Raw genomic sequence first — 16,511 nt, 5'->3', positions numbered from 1 at the left:
CACCCCTCCTGCCATCTTTTGGGGGCTTCTCCTTTGCCCTTGGAGGTGGGGTATCTCCTCAAAATCTCTCCAGCACCATGCAGCTGCAGCTCCAGTGCCAGCTGGAGATGTTTTAATAGTTCTTTTTTTTTTTTTTTTTTCCCCTGGTGTAATGGAACGTTGGAGAATCTGAAGAAAGCAAGTGGAATTTCTTTGCAAAATTATTCACAGATGCAAAAGACTTCAGTAAATTCTTGGAGGTTAATAAACCCAGACCTCTAAGATAAAGTCCAGATGATTCTTTTTCTGTCTTTTAAGATCTTCCATAATCTATGCCTAACTTTCCTTTCTTGTTTAATTTTATGCTATTCTCCAAAATATATCATTCACTTCAGCCAAACTGAAGTGAAATCTGCCATTTGAGCACACCATGTTTCAATTCCTGTTTCAAGGCATTGTGTTTGTCCTCCTACCTAGAATTAATTCTTTTCCATATCTGCATCAAAATGCTATCCATCCTTAAGACTGATTTCAGACGGTGTTCCTACATGAAGCTTTCTACAGTTGCTCTGGTGAAAAGAATTATTTGTCTCTGAATGCCTATTGGTCTTAATGACCAATCAACTTAAACTATTTTTGCAATACACTCTTTTTTTATTGCCATAAAACTTTCCAAGTGGATGCAGTTTATCTCCCCAACAGTATTGTAAGTCTCTAGTGGGAGTCAGCCTCTATTACTTATCTTTCATCTTCAGAGTGCCAGTTCAATAAACACTTGCTGAATGGAAGACACAAACAAATATCAACATCTTAGTTAAACAAATATTTGTTGAACGTTACAACAGAATTCAGGCCAAATTAAATAGTTGTGCTGCCCTAAAGTGCTATGTGATCATCTGTTAAACATGTAATTGCTGATTGGAATTGTTATAGCTAATATGATCAACATTCACCAAAAAAGGACATTTAAATGCCACTGTGTTGAAGCAATCTATTAACAGTTTTACAGGGAAAATGTGGACAAAAATATTTAACAGATAGCTTCTATTGACTGAGCTAGCACTGGAATGACCAAGAACAAATCACCCATGTTAAAGAACCGCTGAAAAAATTGACAAGGCGTTTAGTATGGCTCTTGAAGAAACAACAGCAATAGACAGTACGTGAGGAGGGCAACAGTTCCGTTCTGTCAAACAACATTTGAAAGTATGCAAAGGATAAGTCACTTTGACTAACAGTAACAGGCTAAGAGGGAGAAGGCAATGGCACCCCACTCCAGTACTGTTGCCTGGAAAATCCCATGGATAGAGGAGCCTGGTGGGCTGCAGTCCATGGGGTCGCTAAGAGTCAGACACGACTGAGTGACTTCACTTTCACTTTCCACTTTCATGCATTGGAGAAGGAAATAGCAACCCACTCCAGTGTTCTTGCCTGGAGAATCCCATGGACAGAGAAGCCTGGTAGGCTGCAGTCCATGGGGTCACACAGAGTCGGACACGATTGAAGCGACTTGGCAGCAGGTGGCAGCAACAGGCTAAGAAAGATTAACCATGAGTAATGAAGCACTCACTTCTGATATCTTCAATAATATGATCACTGGTATTGTTCTCCGTCAGTGCAAAGGCTAGTGGTATGTATTATATCTATACATTGATTTTGGAAATGCATATTTTATAATGTTTTCAGAGCAAAAGCTTATGTGGGATACATTTTCAGTAATAACTTGTTCCATCCTAAAATTTTAGACAATGAAAACTATTTGATTTAGATTTTCTCACTTTTGGTTACATTTTATTAGATAGTTCTTTTAAAGTCTATTTTAAAAATCTTAATTATTAGTCACAATGGATATACATTTTCACTCTCTTTAATGAACTTATAATCTTAATGGGATATAATCACCATGAATAAAATATACTCAATAGCTGTATCTTTCATTTTAGCATGGAATAGTAAAGATTTTTATGTATAGAAGTGTGTTTTATGTGTACCATTATTTTCCTTTGGAAATATAAACCACAGACAGCAATACAAAGAAATAGAAAAAACATAGAAGACTATGTTTTTATTTGAAAGCACCAAAAAATGTATGCCACTTCATTAGTATCCACGGTGTTCTGGAGTGATTCAAGGACTTCCCTGGTAGCTCAGTTGGTAAAGAATCTGCCTGCCGTGCAGGAGACCCAGGTTTGATCCCTGAGTTGGGAAGATCCCCTGGAGAATGGAATGGCTGCCCCCTCCAGTATTCTGGACTGGAGAATTCCATGGACTGGATAGTCCAAGGGGCCACAAACAGTTGGACTTGACTGACTGACTTTAATTCATTTATTCTGGAGTGACTGAGTTTCCAACTATGACTTTATCAATTATGATGGCCTTAAAAGTTGGTCCACACCAAATGTTACACATAATCAATATCATTGGGATAGGAACTGAAATTTCTTTTAGTTTTTATCATAACTTTAGCTGATTTTCCTAGGATTGCCTTTAGGATATTATCTGGTTGCCAATGTATAGGATTTTTCCATAGAAGAGGTATTCAGTTCAGTTCAGTCACTCAGTCGTGTCCAACTCTTTGTGACCCCATGAATCGCAGCATGCCAGGCCTCCCTGTCCATCACCAACTCCCAGAGTTCACTCAGACTCACGTCCATCGAGTCAGTGATGCCATCCAGCCATCTCATCCTCTGTCGTCCCCTTCTCCTCCTGCCCCCAATCCCTCCCAGCATCAGAGTCTTTTCCAATGAGTCAACCCTTCGCATGAGGTGGCCAAAGTACTGGAGTTTCAGCTTTAGCATCATTCCTTCCAAAGAAATCCCAGGGCTGATCTCCTTCAGAATGGACTGGTTGGATCTCCTTGCAGTCCAAGAGACTCTCAAGAGTCTTCTCCAATACCACAGTTCAAAAGCATCAATTCTTCGGTGCTCAGCCTTCTTCACAGTCCAACTCTCACATCCATACATGACCACAGGAAAAACCATAGCCTTGACTAGACGGACCTTTGTTGGCAAAGTAATGTCTCTGCTTTTCAATATGCTATCTAGGTTGGTCATAACTTTCCTTCCAAGGAGTAAGTGTCCTTTAATTTCATGGCTGCCGTCACCATCTGCAGTGATTTTAGAGCTCAAAAAAATAAAGTCTGACACTGTTCCCACTGTTTCCTCATCTATTTCCCATGAAGTGATGGGACTGGATGTCATGATCTTCATTTTCTGAATGTTGAGCTTTAAGCCAAATTTTTCACTCTCCACTTTCACTTTCATCAAGGGGCTTTAGAAGAGGTATTATGTTGGTGCAAAAGTAATTTTAGTTTTGCATTGTTGAACTTTGCCATTTGATACTGGAATACATTCTTAAATGACTGTGGTTATGTTATACATCATTTTATGCACATTTCTTGCTTTATGGTTTTGCTAATGAATTATTACTTTCTGTTTACTTTGTATGCATTTTATACTATTGAAATGATGTCAGGAAAAAGCAAATTCAAACATTTTTCTTATTCTAATTCAAAATGGGTCATAAAGCTGTGGAGACAACTTGCAACATCAACAACACATTTAGCCCAGGAACTGCTAATGAATGTACAGTTCAGTGGTGGTTCAAGAAGTTTTGCAAAGGAGACAAGAGCCCTGAAGGTGAGGAACACATTGGTCGGCCATCAGAAGTTGACGATGACCAACTGAGAACATCATTGAAGCTGATCCTCTTACAACTACACAAGAAGTTGCCCAAGAACTCAATGTTGATCATTCTATGGTCATTTGGCATTTGAAGGAAATTGGAAAGGTGAAAAAGATCAAAAAGTGGGTGCATCCTGAGCTGACTGCAAATAAAAAAAAACTGTCATTTTGAAGTGTCATCTTCTCTTATTCTACACAACAATGAACCATTTCTCGATCAGATTGTGACGTGTGCCCAAAAGTGGATTTTATACAAAACCCAGCAATAATCAGCTCAATGGCTGGACTGAGAAGAAGCTCCAAAGCACTTCCCAGCCAAACTTGAACCAAAAAAAAGATTATGGTCACTGTTTGGTGGTCTGCTGCCCACCTGATCCACTACAGCTTTCCCAGTGAAACTATTACATCTGAGAGGTATGCTCAGAAAATTGGTGAGATGCACCAAAAACTGTAACACCTGCAGCTGGCACTGGTCCACAGAAAGGGTCCAATTCTCCTCCATGACATGTGTGTCATGTGTGTTCATGTACCTCATCTGCCATATTCATCTGATCTCTCATAAATTGACTACCATTTCTTCAAGCATCTTGACAACTTTTTTGCAGGTAAAATGCTTCCACAACCAGCAGGACATAGAAAATGCTTTCCAAGAGTTCACCAAATTTCAAAGCATGGATTTTTTTTTTTTTTTTTTTTTGCTACAGGAATACATGAACATTTCTTATTGAAAAAATATGTTGATTGTAATGATTCCTATTTTGATTAATAAAGATGCATCTGAGCCTAGTTATAATGATTTAAAATTCAGGGTCCAAAACTGCTGTTACTTTTGCACCAACTTAATAACAGCCCACTGATTCTGATTTGATATCCTTCTAATCAGTTGCCAAAGAACAAAAATAAGCAAAACAAATAACAACACGTATTAAATTCTTATAATTGGGTGGTCTCCTAGTATTCATTTATGAAATCTATTTATTGGATATGAAGGAAAGTTACATGGGCTCCAAATAGCCTGGAGTTAAAACTCCCCTCCAGGTCTTCCCCACCATTCTACAGAAAACAAAGAACTCTCTCAACCCGCCCCCCAAAAAGAAATGGACATTAAGGTTGATTATGTCCAGCTCCCAGCCAGTCCAGACTCTGGCTGATCTCCAAAATTCCTTGCCCCAGCCGTTTAAGAGATAACTACTCTGGACAACCTTGGAGAAGAACAGGCCCCCTTAAGACAGTAACTTTCCACATACATGCCTATATATACTTACTCTTTTCTTGGGTAAGTGCTGCTGCTGCTGGTAAGTCGCTTCAGTCGTGTTCAACTCTGTGCAACCCCATAGATGGCAGTCCACCAGGCTCCCCCGTCCCTGGGATTCTCCAGGCAAGAACACTGGAGTGAGTTGCCATTTCCTTCTCCAATGTATGAAAAGTGAAAAGTGAAAGTGAAGTCGCTCAGTCGTGTCCGACTCTTCACGACCCCACGGACTGCAGCCTACCAGGCTCCTCCATCCATGGGGTTTTCCAGGCAAGAGTACTGGAGTGGGGTGCCGTTGCCTTCTCCATGGTTAAGTGTAGCACCTCGCTAATCTGACTGCTGCCCCTTCTCACCTCATTAAGGGTGATCTGTTCCTGTAAAGTGCTGGTCTCATTCTTTTTCTGAACCTCACCTTCTCTAACTCCCTTACCTTACAGGATATCCTTTCCTAAAATATTGTACATTTTTAAAAAACCATGTGATAGTATAATGATATAAAGCACACACCAAATTTCCCCTATTATTAACATCTTACACTAGTCTGAACATTTGTTACAATTAACAAATTTTCATACATCATTATTATCTAAAGTCCATTCTTTATTCATATTGCCTCAGTTTTTATCTAAAGTCCTTTTTTGTGTTCCGTATCACATTTATTCACCATGTCTTCCTAAGCTACTCTTGGTTGTTTCTGTTTCTCAGACTTTCCTTGTTTATGGTGACATTGACAGTTTAAGTACTAAAGACCAGGTATTTTTTTTTTTTTAAGGTCCTCTCTTTTGGGTCTTTCTAATGTTATTCTCATGATTAGATTGGGATGGGAATGATGAGTTTTTGGAGGTAGAGGACAGAAGTTAAGTACCATTCTCATCACATCATACCAAGTGTATATATTGTCAACATGACTAAGCAGTTTTCATGTTAACCTAGATTACCTGGCTGAGACAAGTATTCTTCAGGTTTCTTCACTGTAAATGCATTCTTCCCCTACAACGCTTCCAGACCATACTCACTTTTTAAAAAGCTGAAACTGGAGCCTGTTATATAGAGTGAAGTAAGCCAGAAAGAAAAACACCAATACAGTATACTAACGCATATATATGGAATTTAGAAAGATGGTAACGATAACCCTGTATGCGAGACAGCAAAAGAGACACAGAAGTATAGAACGGTCTTTTGGACTCTGTGGGAGAGGGAGAGGGTGGGATGATTTGGGAGAATGACATTGAAACATGTATAATATCATATATGAAATGAATCACCAGTCCAAATTCGATGCATGATACTGGTTGCTTGGGGCTGGTGCACTGGGACGATCCAAAGGGATGGTATGGGGAGGGAGGAGGGAGGGGGGTTCAGGATGGGGGAACACGTGTATACCTGTGGCAGATGCATGTTGATGTATGGCAAAACCAATACAATATTGTAAAGTAATTAACCTCCAATTAAAATAAATAAATTTATATTTAAAAAAAGAACTAAAAAAAATCACACTGAATAGAAATATGATATTATGGAATTTGCAGTTATTATTGTATCCCAGTGTTTCCCTGTTTTATTAAAACTTGTTGAATATTCAAAAAAAAAAAAAAAGCTATCACTATGTGCAGCCCACACGTAAGGCACAGTATTCAGCTCCACCTCCTTGAGGAAGAGTATGTACACAAATTACTTGGAATTCTTCTGTGTAAGAGATTTGTTTTTTCTCTAATTTATTTAGTTATTGATCGATATCAATACAGATTTATGAATGTTTATTATCACTTAGATTTATAATACTTTTTTTGTTTGTTAAAATTGTTCCAGCTTTGGCCATTGAGAGCTTTTTCAGTTGGCTCCTGTGTCCCTTCAACATAATCCCATGACTATTTTTTTTGAGGATTTTCTACTTTATGGAACATGATGTTTCAGGTTCAGCTTATAGAGCACTTACTTATGTTTCTTTATTAAGGACTCAATGTTTCCCAATCCTTCACCTTGGTTTTAGTTTTTATCTCCTTCAAATGTCAGAATTTCACACTGATATACATATACACATACATGTATATATGTATATATGTTTGCCTATATGTGCATGTGTATATTATACATATATGTCAATAACATACATGTAAAACAGGGCTTCCTTGGTGGCTCAGACAGTACAGAATCTACCTGCAGTGCAGGAAACCCGGATTCAATCCCTGGGTCAGGGAGATCCCCTGGAGAAGGGAATGGCAACCCACTCCAATATTCTTCTCTGGAGAATTCCTCGGACGGAGGAGCCTGGTAGGCTACAGTCCATGGGGTTACAAAGAGTTGGGCACAACAGTGACTAACACTTTTCCTTTTCATACATGCATACACATTACATATTTGTGTACACATGTGTATGTGTGTGTGTATGTGTGTGTGTGTATATATATATATATAGCATTGAAACTATTTTTAATTATAAGGTCATAGGAAAGAAGAAAAAATATTAGTATTAAGGGGTCGATGTCTTAATGAAAGTCAGAAAGGAGATATACAAGTTTAAAAAATTAAGTCTAAAAGTATTAAATGTCTGAACATTTAGGCAATGTGTAGCAGGTCAATATAATCAATATGTTGCTCTTGAAATCACATATTAAGTAGCACCAGATACTTTGAGTTCTTTATTTAAATTTCCAAATGCAGAAGGAAACTGATTCTTGTCTTTCAAATATCAGAAATAACAACTATAGGTGTGTAATCATAATAGTTAAAGAAACATGGTCTTAACATATTGCCAGATCCCTAGATAGAAAGGAGCCCCAAATTTCTCAAATATTAAATACATTTTAACTAATGTTAACTTAAATATATGCACAATACCACACTGCTAAGAATGAGTTATGAAGACCATGGTGCCTCACTCTCAGTAAATGGGCTGTGCCTAGCAAGGATTCAAAATCAACCAACACAAGTTCCATTAGAAATTAGGAATATTAGGAAACATTGCACTATATTTAAATCATGTGTTAACATGCTCTAAAAATGCTGTTAGTTTAATAAAGCAATTGAATAACTTGTGTAGTTTTGTATGGTACATTTTAACCCATAGACAAAGGGATTTAATCTTAAACTTTATATAAACAACAATAAAATTGTAGTTTGTTCCTTATTCTTTCCTTTGAAGTAACAGTTTCTACTCAGCAATGCAGTGTAAAATTAAGTAAAGCAAGCCTAACTCTGAACTTTATAAAGCCACATAATATTGTCTTGAAAGAAGATAAGCAACAATAACAGATATGCAATAAAATAGTACCCAAGAGAAAGACGTGAACATTCTTTGCATTCAAAAATTTTCTTGGGAACATGAGAAAATATATGTATTTAGTGCTTGGCACACAGTAAATGTCCATAAAAGATGCTTATTATTTTTAACGCTGTGTTATTGTTGCTTTTTCAAAGCTATCTGCTATTAACCTCCCATTTGAAAGCCCTCCTCCAGCTGCACTAGCCTTCTTGTGTTTGAACATATGAAGCACACTCCATTTCAAGGCTCTTGAAATTGCCGTTCTGTCTTTCTGGAAAGTGCTCCCTGTAAATACTCACATACCTTACTTCCTACTTTATGAGAAAAGATATTACAGTAAGCTTCATTATTTAAGATTTCTTTTATGCATAAATATTCCCCAAGCATATTCCATATTACAGGTGGATTTGTGTTGAGGATGAAGACACATAATGCATTTAGTTTGGACCTATCTGGATTGTTTTGTGAAGAAAACAAATAAACCATCATGTGTCCATTTTCACAAAGGGCATGGGGCCTCTGTACCTGAAGCATATAGTCTACTGGCTGAATAGCCAGATCCCCAGAGGACAAAATGGCACCATGGTTAAAGGATGACTGGAAAGTCACCTCTGTGGCCATGAGGATATGCATGTGATCTTAAAGTCACTGTAATAAGCAGCAGGCAGGGCATATTTTTTATTTCACCACTTAAATTGAGAATGTTTGAAACATTAATCAGTGGATTGTGTGAGGAAATGTGGTATTGATTTGAATAAGTAAAAATATGAATGGAGGTTATGGACTCCCATGTGGCACAGCAGCAGTAACCTCTCACTTGCTTTGACTTCTGTCAGACATCCTCATGACTGCCCTTTCACTTCATTTAGATCTCTGCTCTAATGTTACCTCATCAGAAAGGCCTTCCCTATCTGAAGTAGGATTCTTTCTTCTCTCTCTTCCTTCTAATTATTTTTTCCTCATACTACTTACAACTACTAAAGTACTACATTTGGTTTGTTTTTATTGTTTCTCTCCTTATTAGAATGTATACTCTATGAAAACATATTCTCTGTTTTGATCCTGATTTATCTCCAGTATGTAGAAGTATACCTGGCACACAATGGTGCTCAATATTTGTGGAATGAATTATCAATGAATTCTAAGTCTTATTCATTCAATACCCCTTTCTTCAGGATATCACATTTTATAGTGACATCTTTCTTGTTGTTCCTTAGGCACACCTCACTTGAAAATCCAAAAGGTGTAAAATGGAGGGAATTTTGTTGCTTGTCTAACAGAGTAATACTGCCAAAGATACACAAAATCATAGATCATACAAATAACAAATTACACAAAAACATATAGGGTGAGGGTAGGATCCCGATTGCTGTCAATTCCTTAAAACTAAACATCCTTGTGAATCTTCAACTTCGTACTAGGGCATGTTGTTCTGGGCCCATACACAGATCATCAGGATTTTATTCCATGTTCTCAAGCACAATGAAGAGATAACCACATTTGTCTCAGCAAATGCAGTTGAACAACTTTATACTCCTGGGTACTTACACAATCATCTCTGTATGAGCAGTTTATATATATATAACTGTATAACAATATTCTGTCATATAAAATCATGATCATAATACACTGTCAAAAAGTATAATTTTTTGAATTCTAAGGATGATATAAGAAAAGAAAGGACATCAAGCAAGCTTGTTATGGGAAGCAAAGATGCAGAGTTAGTACATAACTAGGGCAAAAAGAGTCATACATGACTGAGCAACTGAACTGACTGAACTGAGGGCAAAAAGGAGATGGTAATTGAGCCTAGGCCTCTGATGACAGGCATACTGATATGTGCATACTCACAGTGTGGGACCATGATACAGAGCTGCTCCTAAATGAAATACAAACTTAAAATTCAATTACATAGAATGTATTTGAGGTTTTTTTTTTTTAATTTTATTTTATTTTTAAACTTTACATAATTGTATTAGTTTTGCCAAATATCAAAATGAATCCGCCACAGGTATACATGTGTTCCCCATCCTGAACCCTCCTCCCTCCTCCCTCCCCATACCATCCCTCTGGGTCGTCCCAGTGCACTAGCCCCAAGTATTTGAGTTTTAAAATCCCCTAGCCAATGTACTAATATAACTTTAATATCTTGGCTTTACTATCTGTTTTTAATTATAGGTTATTCAACTATATTATATTTTAGTAAATTAGTCCATTCTCTATTCCCTGCAATATTTGTAGAAAGCAGGTTGACTTAAGGACCCTTACTTTTGCCCAAGTGTTAGAACTCACCTTGTGTTCTCCACACTGCCGTTTTTGTTTGTTATTTAACCACAAGAGTTCTACTGAGGGGATAGTAGGTTGCTGCCAACTTTGCAGGATCTTTTCTTCCTGCTCCCCAATTTTGCTTAAAAAGAGGCATTAGAGAAGTGGTAAATAAGAAAGTTCCTTATCAAACTTTTTTTACCCAAGATGAAATAATTCAGAATGGGTAATTATAGATTAATAAACCATCATTTTCAATTAATTAAGTGCTCAATTTACCTCTTCTCTTCAGCTTAAAATATTCCTGGCACATCTATAAAACCACTTCCTGTATTTATTTTAATAAAATATTAACTTTACACTGTAACCATAGAATATTTAATGGATGGTTTTTAGAATATGAACACTGTAAAGAATAAAAGGAGAAATATATTTTTAAAATATTACTTGCTGACACTTTATATTTGACATTTTATCTATCATTTTCATTTAGCATCTAACTTAACTTAATAAATATATTCTCATGCTGGAAAATCAATTTAAGGATCCTCAAAAAAATTTTGTCGGGAATTCACAGTGGATAATTTAATTTCCCTATAACAGTCACTAAGTCGTATCTGACTCTTGCGACCCCATGGACTGTAGCCCTCCAGGCTCCTCTGTCCATAGGATTTTCCAGGCAAGAATAATGGAGTGGATTGCTATTTCCTTCTCTAGGGGATCTTCCCTACCCAGGAATCAAATCCAGGTCTCCTGCATTGCAGGCAGATTACCGACTGAGCTATAAGGGTAGCCCACAGAACAGTCAGATGTATTTAATATTAACTTCCAAATTTAGAAGTTTTTAAAATTGCTGTTCATGATAAGGAGAGATAATTTGAAAACCTCCTTCATCTAAAGTATGGACTACACATTATTTTCAAAGTCTAAGTATTTGTACTAAATACAACCTGTAACCCCCACAGTTATTTACATTTCATATAGAAAGCCTGAGTTCCTGTAAAACATCATTTTGCACAGTTGCTTTGCCTTTTGTCATAATATTATTATGTTGTTTTTTCTATTCATTATACTTAGAAATCATGGAAGCACGGAACTGTCAAGGTAGATGTACTGAAAAAACTTATCTAGAAGCAAATTTGCCAGTCTTTCTCATCTACGCTTATGATGCCATAGACCATAGTCCACCAGGCTCCTCTGTCCATGGAATTCTCCAGGCAAGAATACTGCAGTGGGTAGCCATGCCCTTCTCCAGGGGATCTTCCCAATCCAGGGATCAAACCTGTGTCCCCTGCATTGCAAGCAGATTCTTTACCATCTGAACCACAGGGGAAGCCCACACTTATAGACAGTATACAAAATATCTAGATTTCTAAATAAATCCGCATACCTTCATGTTGAACTGCTATAAAATTTAAGCCATTTCAAAAATATGTTTTCTACTATAGCCTTTTACACTGTAATTACATTATCAAAATCATTAGTTGTGTCTACATGTTGAGGAAATAAAATCTGATAATGAAAAAAGGAAAATAAAGTTAAAATACACTAGATTAAATTATGCTAGACAGCATTAGAGGAGGGAACATACTTTTCTTCTACTCAAACAATACTGGTGTGGGATTTCCCTGGTGGTCCAGTGGTTAAGACTCCACCTTTCAATGCAGGATGTGTGGATTTGATCCCTGGTCTGGGAGCTAAGATCCCACATGCCTTGTGGCCAAAAAACCAAAATATAAAATAGAATCAAACAATACTGGTAGACACAAAAATAAAAATGAGGTCAAAGATTTTATGAGCTATACTTACACAATACTTTATTATCATTTCTTATTATATTTTAATATTCTAAAAATAGTTGATATGTTCCATTTCCTACTTTAAGATCTCACTGCCATAAGCAGCATCTCATTACTTGTTTTATGTAAAATATTTTCATAAATGCAAACTAGCTATGGAACCTAATACTACTTGAAATAAATCTCAAATGCCAAAAGAAACTTTTCCATACTCTCACATAAAGATAATATTTATCAAGCATCAGTATGGCAACTATGTACTAAGGAATAGACAAGGATGTGCTGAGCAGTCAGAGCTGGCCTGACAAAGTCAGAAAGAGTTCTAGGTAATTCATCACAATTTTACAAAGAAAGAAAGAAACACAACAATCTGAACATTCAAGCCACAGAGGATATATACAGAAAAGTAACAATTATAATAATTGCTAATCTCTAAAAACTGAAACAGAATTCTTAACAGAATCAGAATGGAATAGAGAAACTAAACTCACAACTCTAAAGCATATTTCCCCTTAATTACCAAAAGTATGTACTATGACTATATTCTTTTATAGACTTAGATAAGGGGATTACTTGAACACCCTGATTGGCTGAATACAAATTCAGAAATTATTATAACTTTTATTTAAACACTAAATGAGCACTTTAGAGGATAAGTTAATCTAAGCTATGACTTTGTTATGTGTTCAAAAACTCCTACCCTGCTGTAGAATCTTCTGTATTGTCATCAGCCATCATCTCCACATCGTGTGGGTGTTTCTTATAAGCTTCTTTGAACAAATTCCATGAAACTGCTTTAGGAGTATCTTCATTTGCTCGAAGATGTTCTATCAGTTTTCCTGAGTGCCAGTTCTGAAGGGGTCTTTGATGGGCAGGGGCCAATTCTGGCTCTGGTAGTAGTATGCTGTGGTGGACAGGACTGTTGCTTTTTTTCAGTCCATTTCTGTCCCAAGAGTGGTTCTTCAATCTGCCCTGAACCGGGGTCTCTCTATGCTCATATCCTTCCTGCTGAAGGCAGTTTCCAGTGTTGGGTGAGCCTTGAGAAGGATGACTAAACCATCTCCAGCGTAGCCTTAGGATCTGTTTTACATCAAACTCTTTCTTGCCAGACACTGACATTGTTGCAGGAGGAAAGACGAAAGCCTTCTCTCACAGAAAGGAAACAGCCTTTGTTATCTCTTGTTTCTCTGCCTCTTCTGTAGGACTAACAAAAGCAGAAGTGTCGAGAGCAGTCTTTCTTGTTCCCCCCCTCCCCCACTGTTTGTGATACACTGCGAATACTTCCAGCTTTCCAGCTGAAGCAGAAAGCGGCAGCTAACAGTGTAGGTGGGACCCCATACCGACAGGATGATGAGGTCAGACCTTAAACAAGTAAATCAGCTTAGCACAGGAAAGCAGCCACCACAACAGACTCCAGCTGCTAGATTTGCAAACTCCCAGCCTTCCCGCCTGGACTTGCAAATATCTAACCCAGCTCTTTCCTAACTGAAGTATAGTAGCTTTGGCTTTTAAGTCCAAGCAAGTGAACAAAAGCAAAGTGTTTAAAAACACTTGTTTCTAAATTCCACTCACCCCACCCTCTGTCAGATATTATTTCCTGGCAGCCCACTTCTAAAAATGTGACATTTTGTCCTAGGAGAATTTGTAACAAGGAATTCATTATGATCTATTTTGGTGTTCTTATGGAAAATTTGAAAGTAGTTCATTAAGAAAAAGTACCTTGTCACCAGTCTCCTCATGCACATTTATAGTTATTCTTTACAAAATGTCTGAAAATGTGACTGTCTTTATAGAGATATTTGTTTGAAAACCTGAACAATTTCAGAAACATAATGTGTTGGTTACCTATGGCTAAAAAACACTAAAGGATGTATTAACAGTATTTTAAGTCTACACCTGAAAGAAGAGAACAGTGTTTTTCTAAGCTCATAGGTAGGAAGACATGTCTTCTCTCACGAACCAAAATTTGAAAATGAATAGTCTATTCTGGCTCCATGCCTGTATAAACATTTCCTTATCATGCTCTTTACTCTCACAGGCAGTGTTAAAGGTCTATTTTCTTTGTTCAAAAGTTCGTATGAGAGGATGCGCAAAAGGCATGTTTTGAAGTAACTCCAAATTGTCACATATCTCAGTAATAACTGTGCACAAAGTACTTTGAGATCTCTGATTCAGAATCTCTACTTTGTACAGGGGTAAATGTTTCTATAATAGTAATGTATAAAGAATATATTCACCAATACCATTTTGAAATTTAGTTTGAACTTTATAGCTTACATGTTATGCACACATGTGATAAGGGGGAATTGTACCACTGTATCCTTAGAAAGAATGCTGAAATTATAAGGTTTTGACTCTAGTTCAGGTTTTATGGTTAATGAACTGTATTATCTTGAACAAGTCATTTACTTGTTTGTATCTGTTTCTTAATATATAATATGGAGTGGCTGAACAAATTTCCAAGTTTATACTTACAATGAATTTTTAAAAATTTATAAATAGAAAATTTACATGCAGTTTTCTGTAAATCTAATATACCATTTCCTTTCCCCTCTTTTTTGTGTATGTATAGTGGTAAATTTCTGTGTCAATTTAAATGGGCTACAGGATACCTAGCTATTTGGTCAAGTATTGTTTTGGGTGTTTCTGTGAGCATATTTTTGAATGAGTTTAACATTTAAATCAATAGACTAATAGATTGTCCTCCCTAATGTGGGTGGTTGTGGTTTAGACGCTCAGTCGTGTCCAATTCTTTGTGATCCCATGGATTGTAGTCTGCCAGGCTCCTCTGTCCATGGGATTTTCCAGGTAAGAATACTGGAGTGGGTTGCCATTTCCTTCTCCAGGGGAACTTCCCGACCCAGGGACCGAACCCTGGTGTCCTATATTGGAGGCTATCTCCTGCATTACAGGTGGTTTCTTTACTGATTGAGCCACCAGGGAAGTTCTATAATGTGGGTGGACCTCTTCTAATCAGCTGAAAGCCTGAATAAACAGAATGCTGACACTTCCCCAAACAAGAGGGAATTTCCCTTGCCTGACTGCCATCAAGCTGGGACACTATCTTTTTTCCCTGACTTCAGACTCAAACTGAAATATTGACTCTTCTTGGGTCTCAACGCCTGCAAGGCCTTTGGATTAGAACTATACCATCAGCTCTTTTGGGTCTCCAACTTGCTGACTACAATCTTAAGCTGATTAAGATTGATTAAGATAAACTGACCTGTCAGCTTCCATAATCAAGTCAATTCCTTATAATAAATCAATATCTATTAATTTATTTATTTATATTTTTCTAGTACTAAGAAATTAATAAATACACAGATAGATATACAGCTGATTTTTGTACCAGTTACAAACACATTACTCCTTTCTCCAACTTCCCAATCCGTTTTCCAATAGGCTCCTTAAACCTCAATTTTTAGTTCTATCATCCTCTCTTCTTGGTGAGTGTAATGTCAGTTGCTGATATTTAACATATAAATAATTGAAGGGAATCTCAAATAGTTCTGATGAGTCCCAGGCACAGTGAGTCCTGACAACTAAACATAAATTCCCTTTCTCTTATCTGGGTAGATAACATTCCAAACAAATGCCTAGAGTCAAGATTTATATTTAAGATCTTTTTATTCCCCAGTATGCCTAAAACACAATATTGGACAAAGGGTAAACAAACTGCAAATACCAAGCAGAATGTATAAAGTATTACAATAGAAGTGCAAACAGTACGTAGTAAGCACAAGAAGAATCACTACATTGGCCATCTAAGTAGCTCTAAATAATATCTTCTTGGATACTAAGAATCAGCAACCTAATTTTTTATATATTTCCTGAGCTTGTAAACAATTCAGATATAATTGTGTATTTCCCTGTGTATCTTTTATAAACAATACTTGTCAAAATCTAATCACTGATAATACAATACTTTGTATGATTCTACCAAGAGTGTTTTTTTTTGTTTGTTTGTTTAAAGTATGTAGATTATGACCATTTTCTTAGATATTGGACACAAAATTTTATTTTTTATTTTATTTTATTTTTTTTTTGGACACAAAATTTTAGAATGACTAAAAAAGTATATAAATCATCTAGAAAATAAAAAGAATAATACATTATGAAGCATGAGGGTCCCTTTGAAGTTTCTGATTATAAAAGAAAGCTTTAAGCATATTCAAACAAAAATAAAGTTGTATGTGAAGATAGGAATTATATTTTATTAATCATTTCCTTATTATCTACTTGCTATCTATTAATACTATTTAATATACATG

General features: G+C 36.6%; 1 protein-coding gene across 1 annotated transcript in view; it reads right to left on the bottom strand.

Annotated features, from left to right (window-relative positions):
• KLHL4 (kelch like family member 4) overlaps positions 1–13,567 on the bottom strand; it is a 103,338-nt gene extending 89,771 nt beyond the window's left edge. Inside the window, exon 1 of the mRNA XM_027534617.1 lies at positions 12,941–13,567. Within this exon, the coding sequence (XP_027390418.1) occupies positions 12,941–13,359 (419 nt within the window). The 5' untranslated portion in view covers positions 13,360–13,567. The remainder of the gene's footprint in view (positions 1–12,940) is intronic.
• Between the last annotated feature and the right edge of the window lie 2,944 nt (positions 13,568–16,511).

The sequence above is a fragment of the Bos indicus x Bos taurus genome, chromosome X (assembly GCF_003369695.1).
Source record: "Bos indicus x Bos taurus breed Angus x Brahman F1 hybrid chromosome X, Bos_hybrid_MaternalHap_v2.0, whole genome shotgun sequence".
NCBI lineage: Eukaryota > Metazoa > Chordata > Mammalia > Artiodactyla > Bovidae > Bos > Bos indicus x Bos taurus.
The sequence above is the reverse complement of the archived record's forward strand: the minus strand, read 5'-3'. Positions and strand labels throughout refer to the sequence as shown.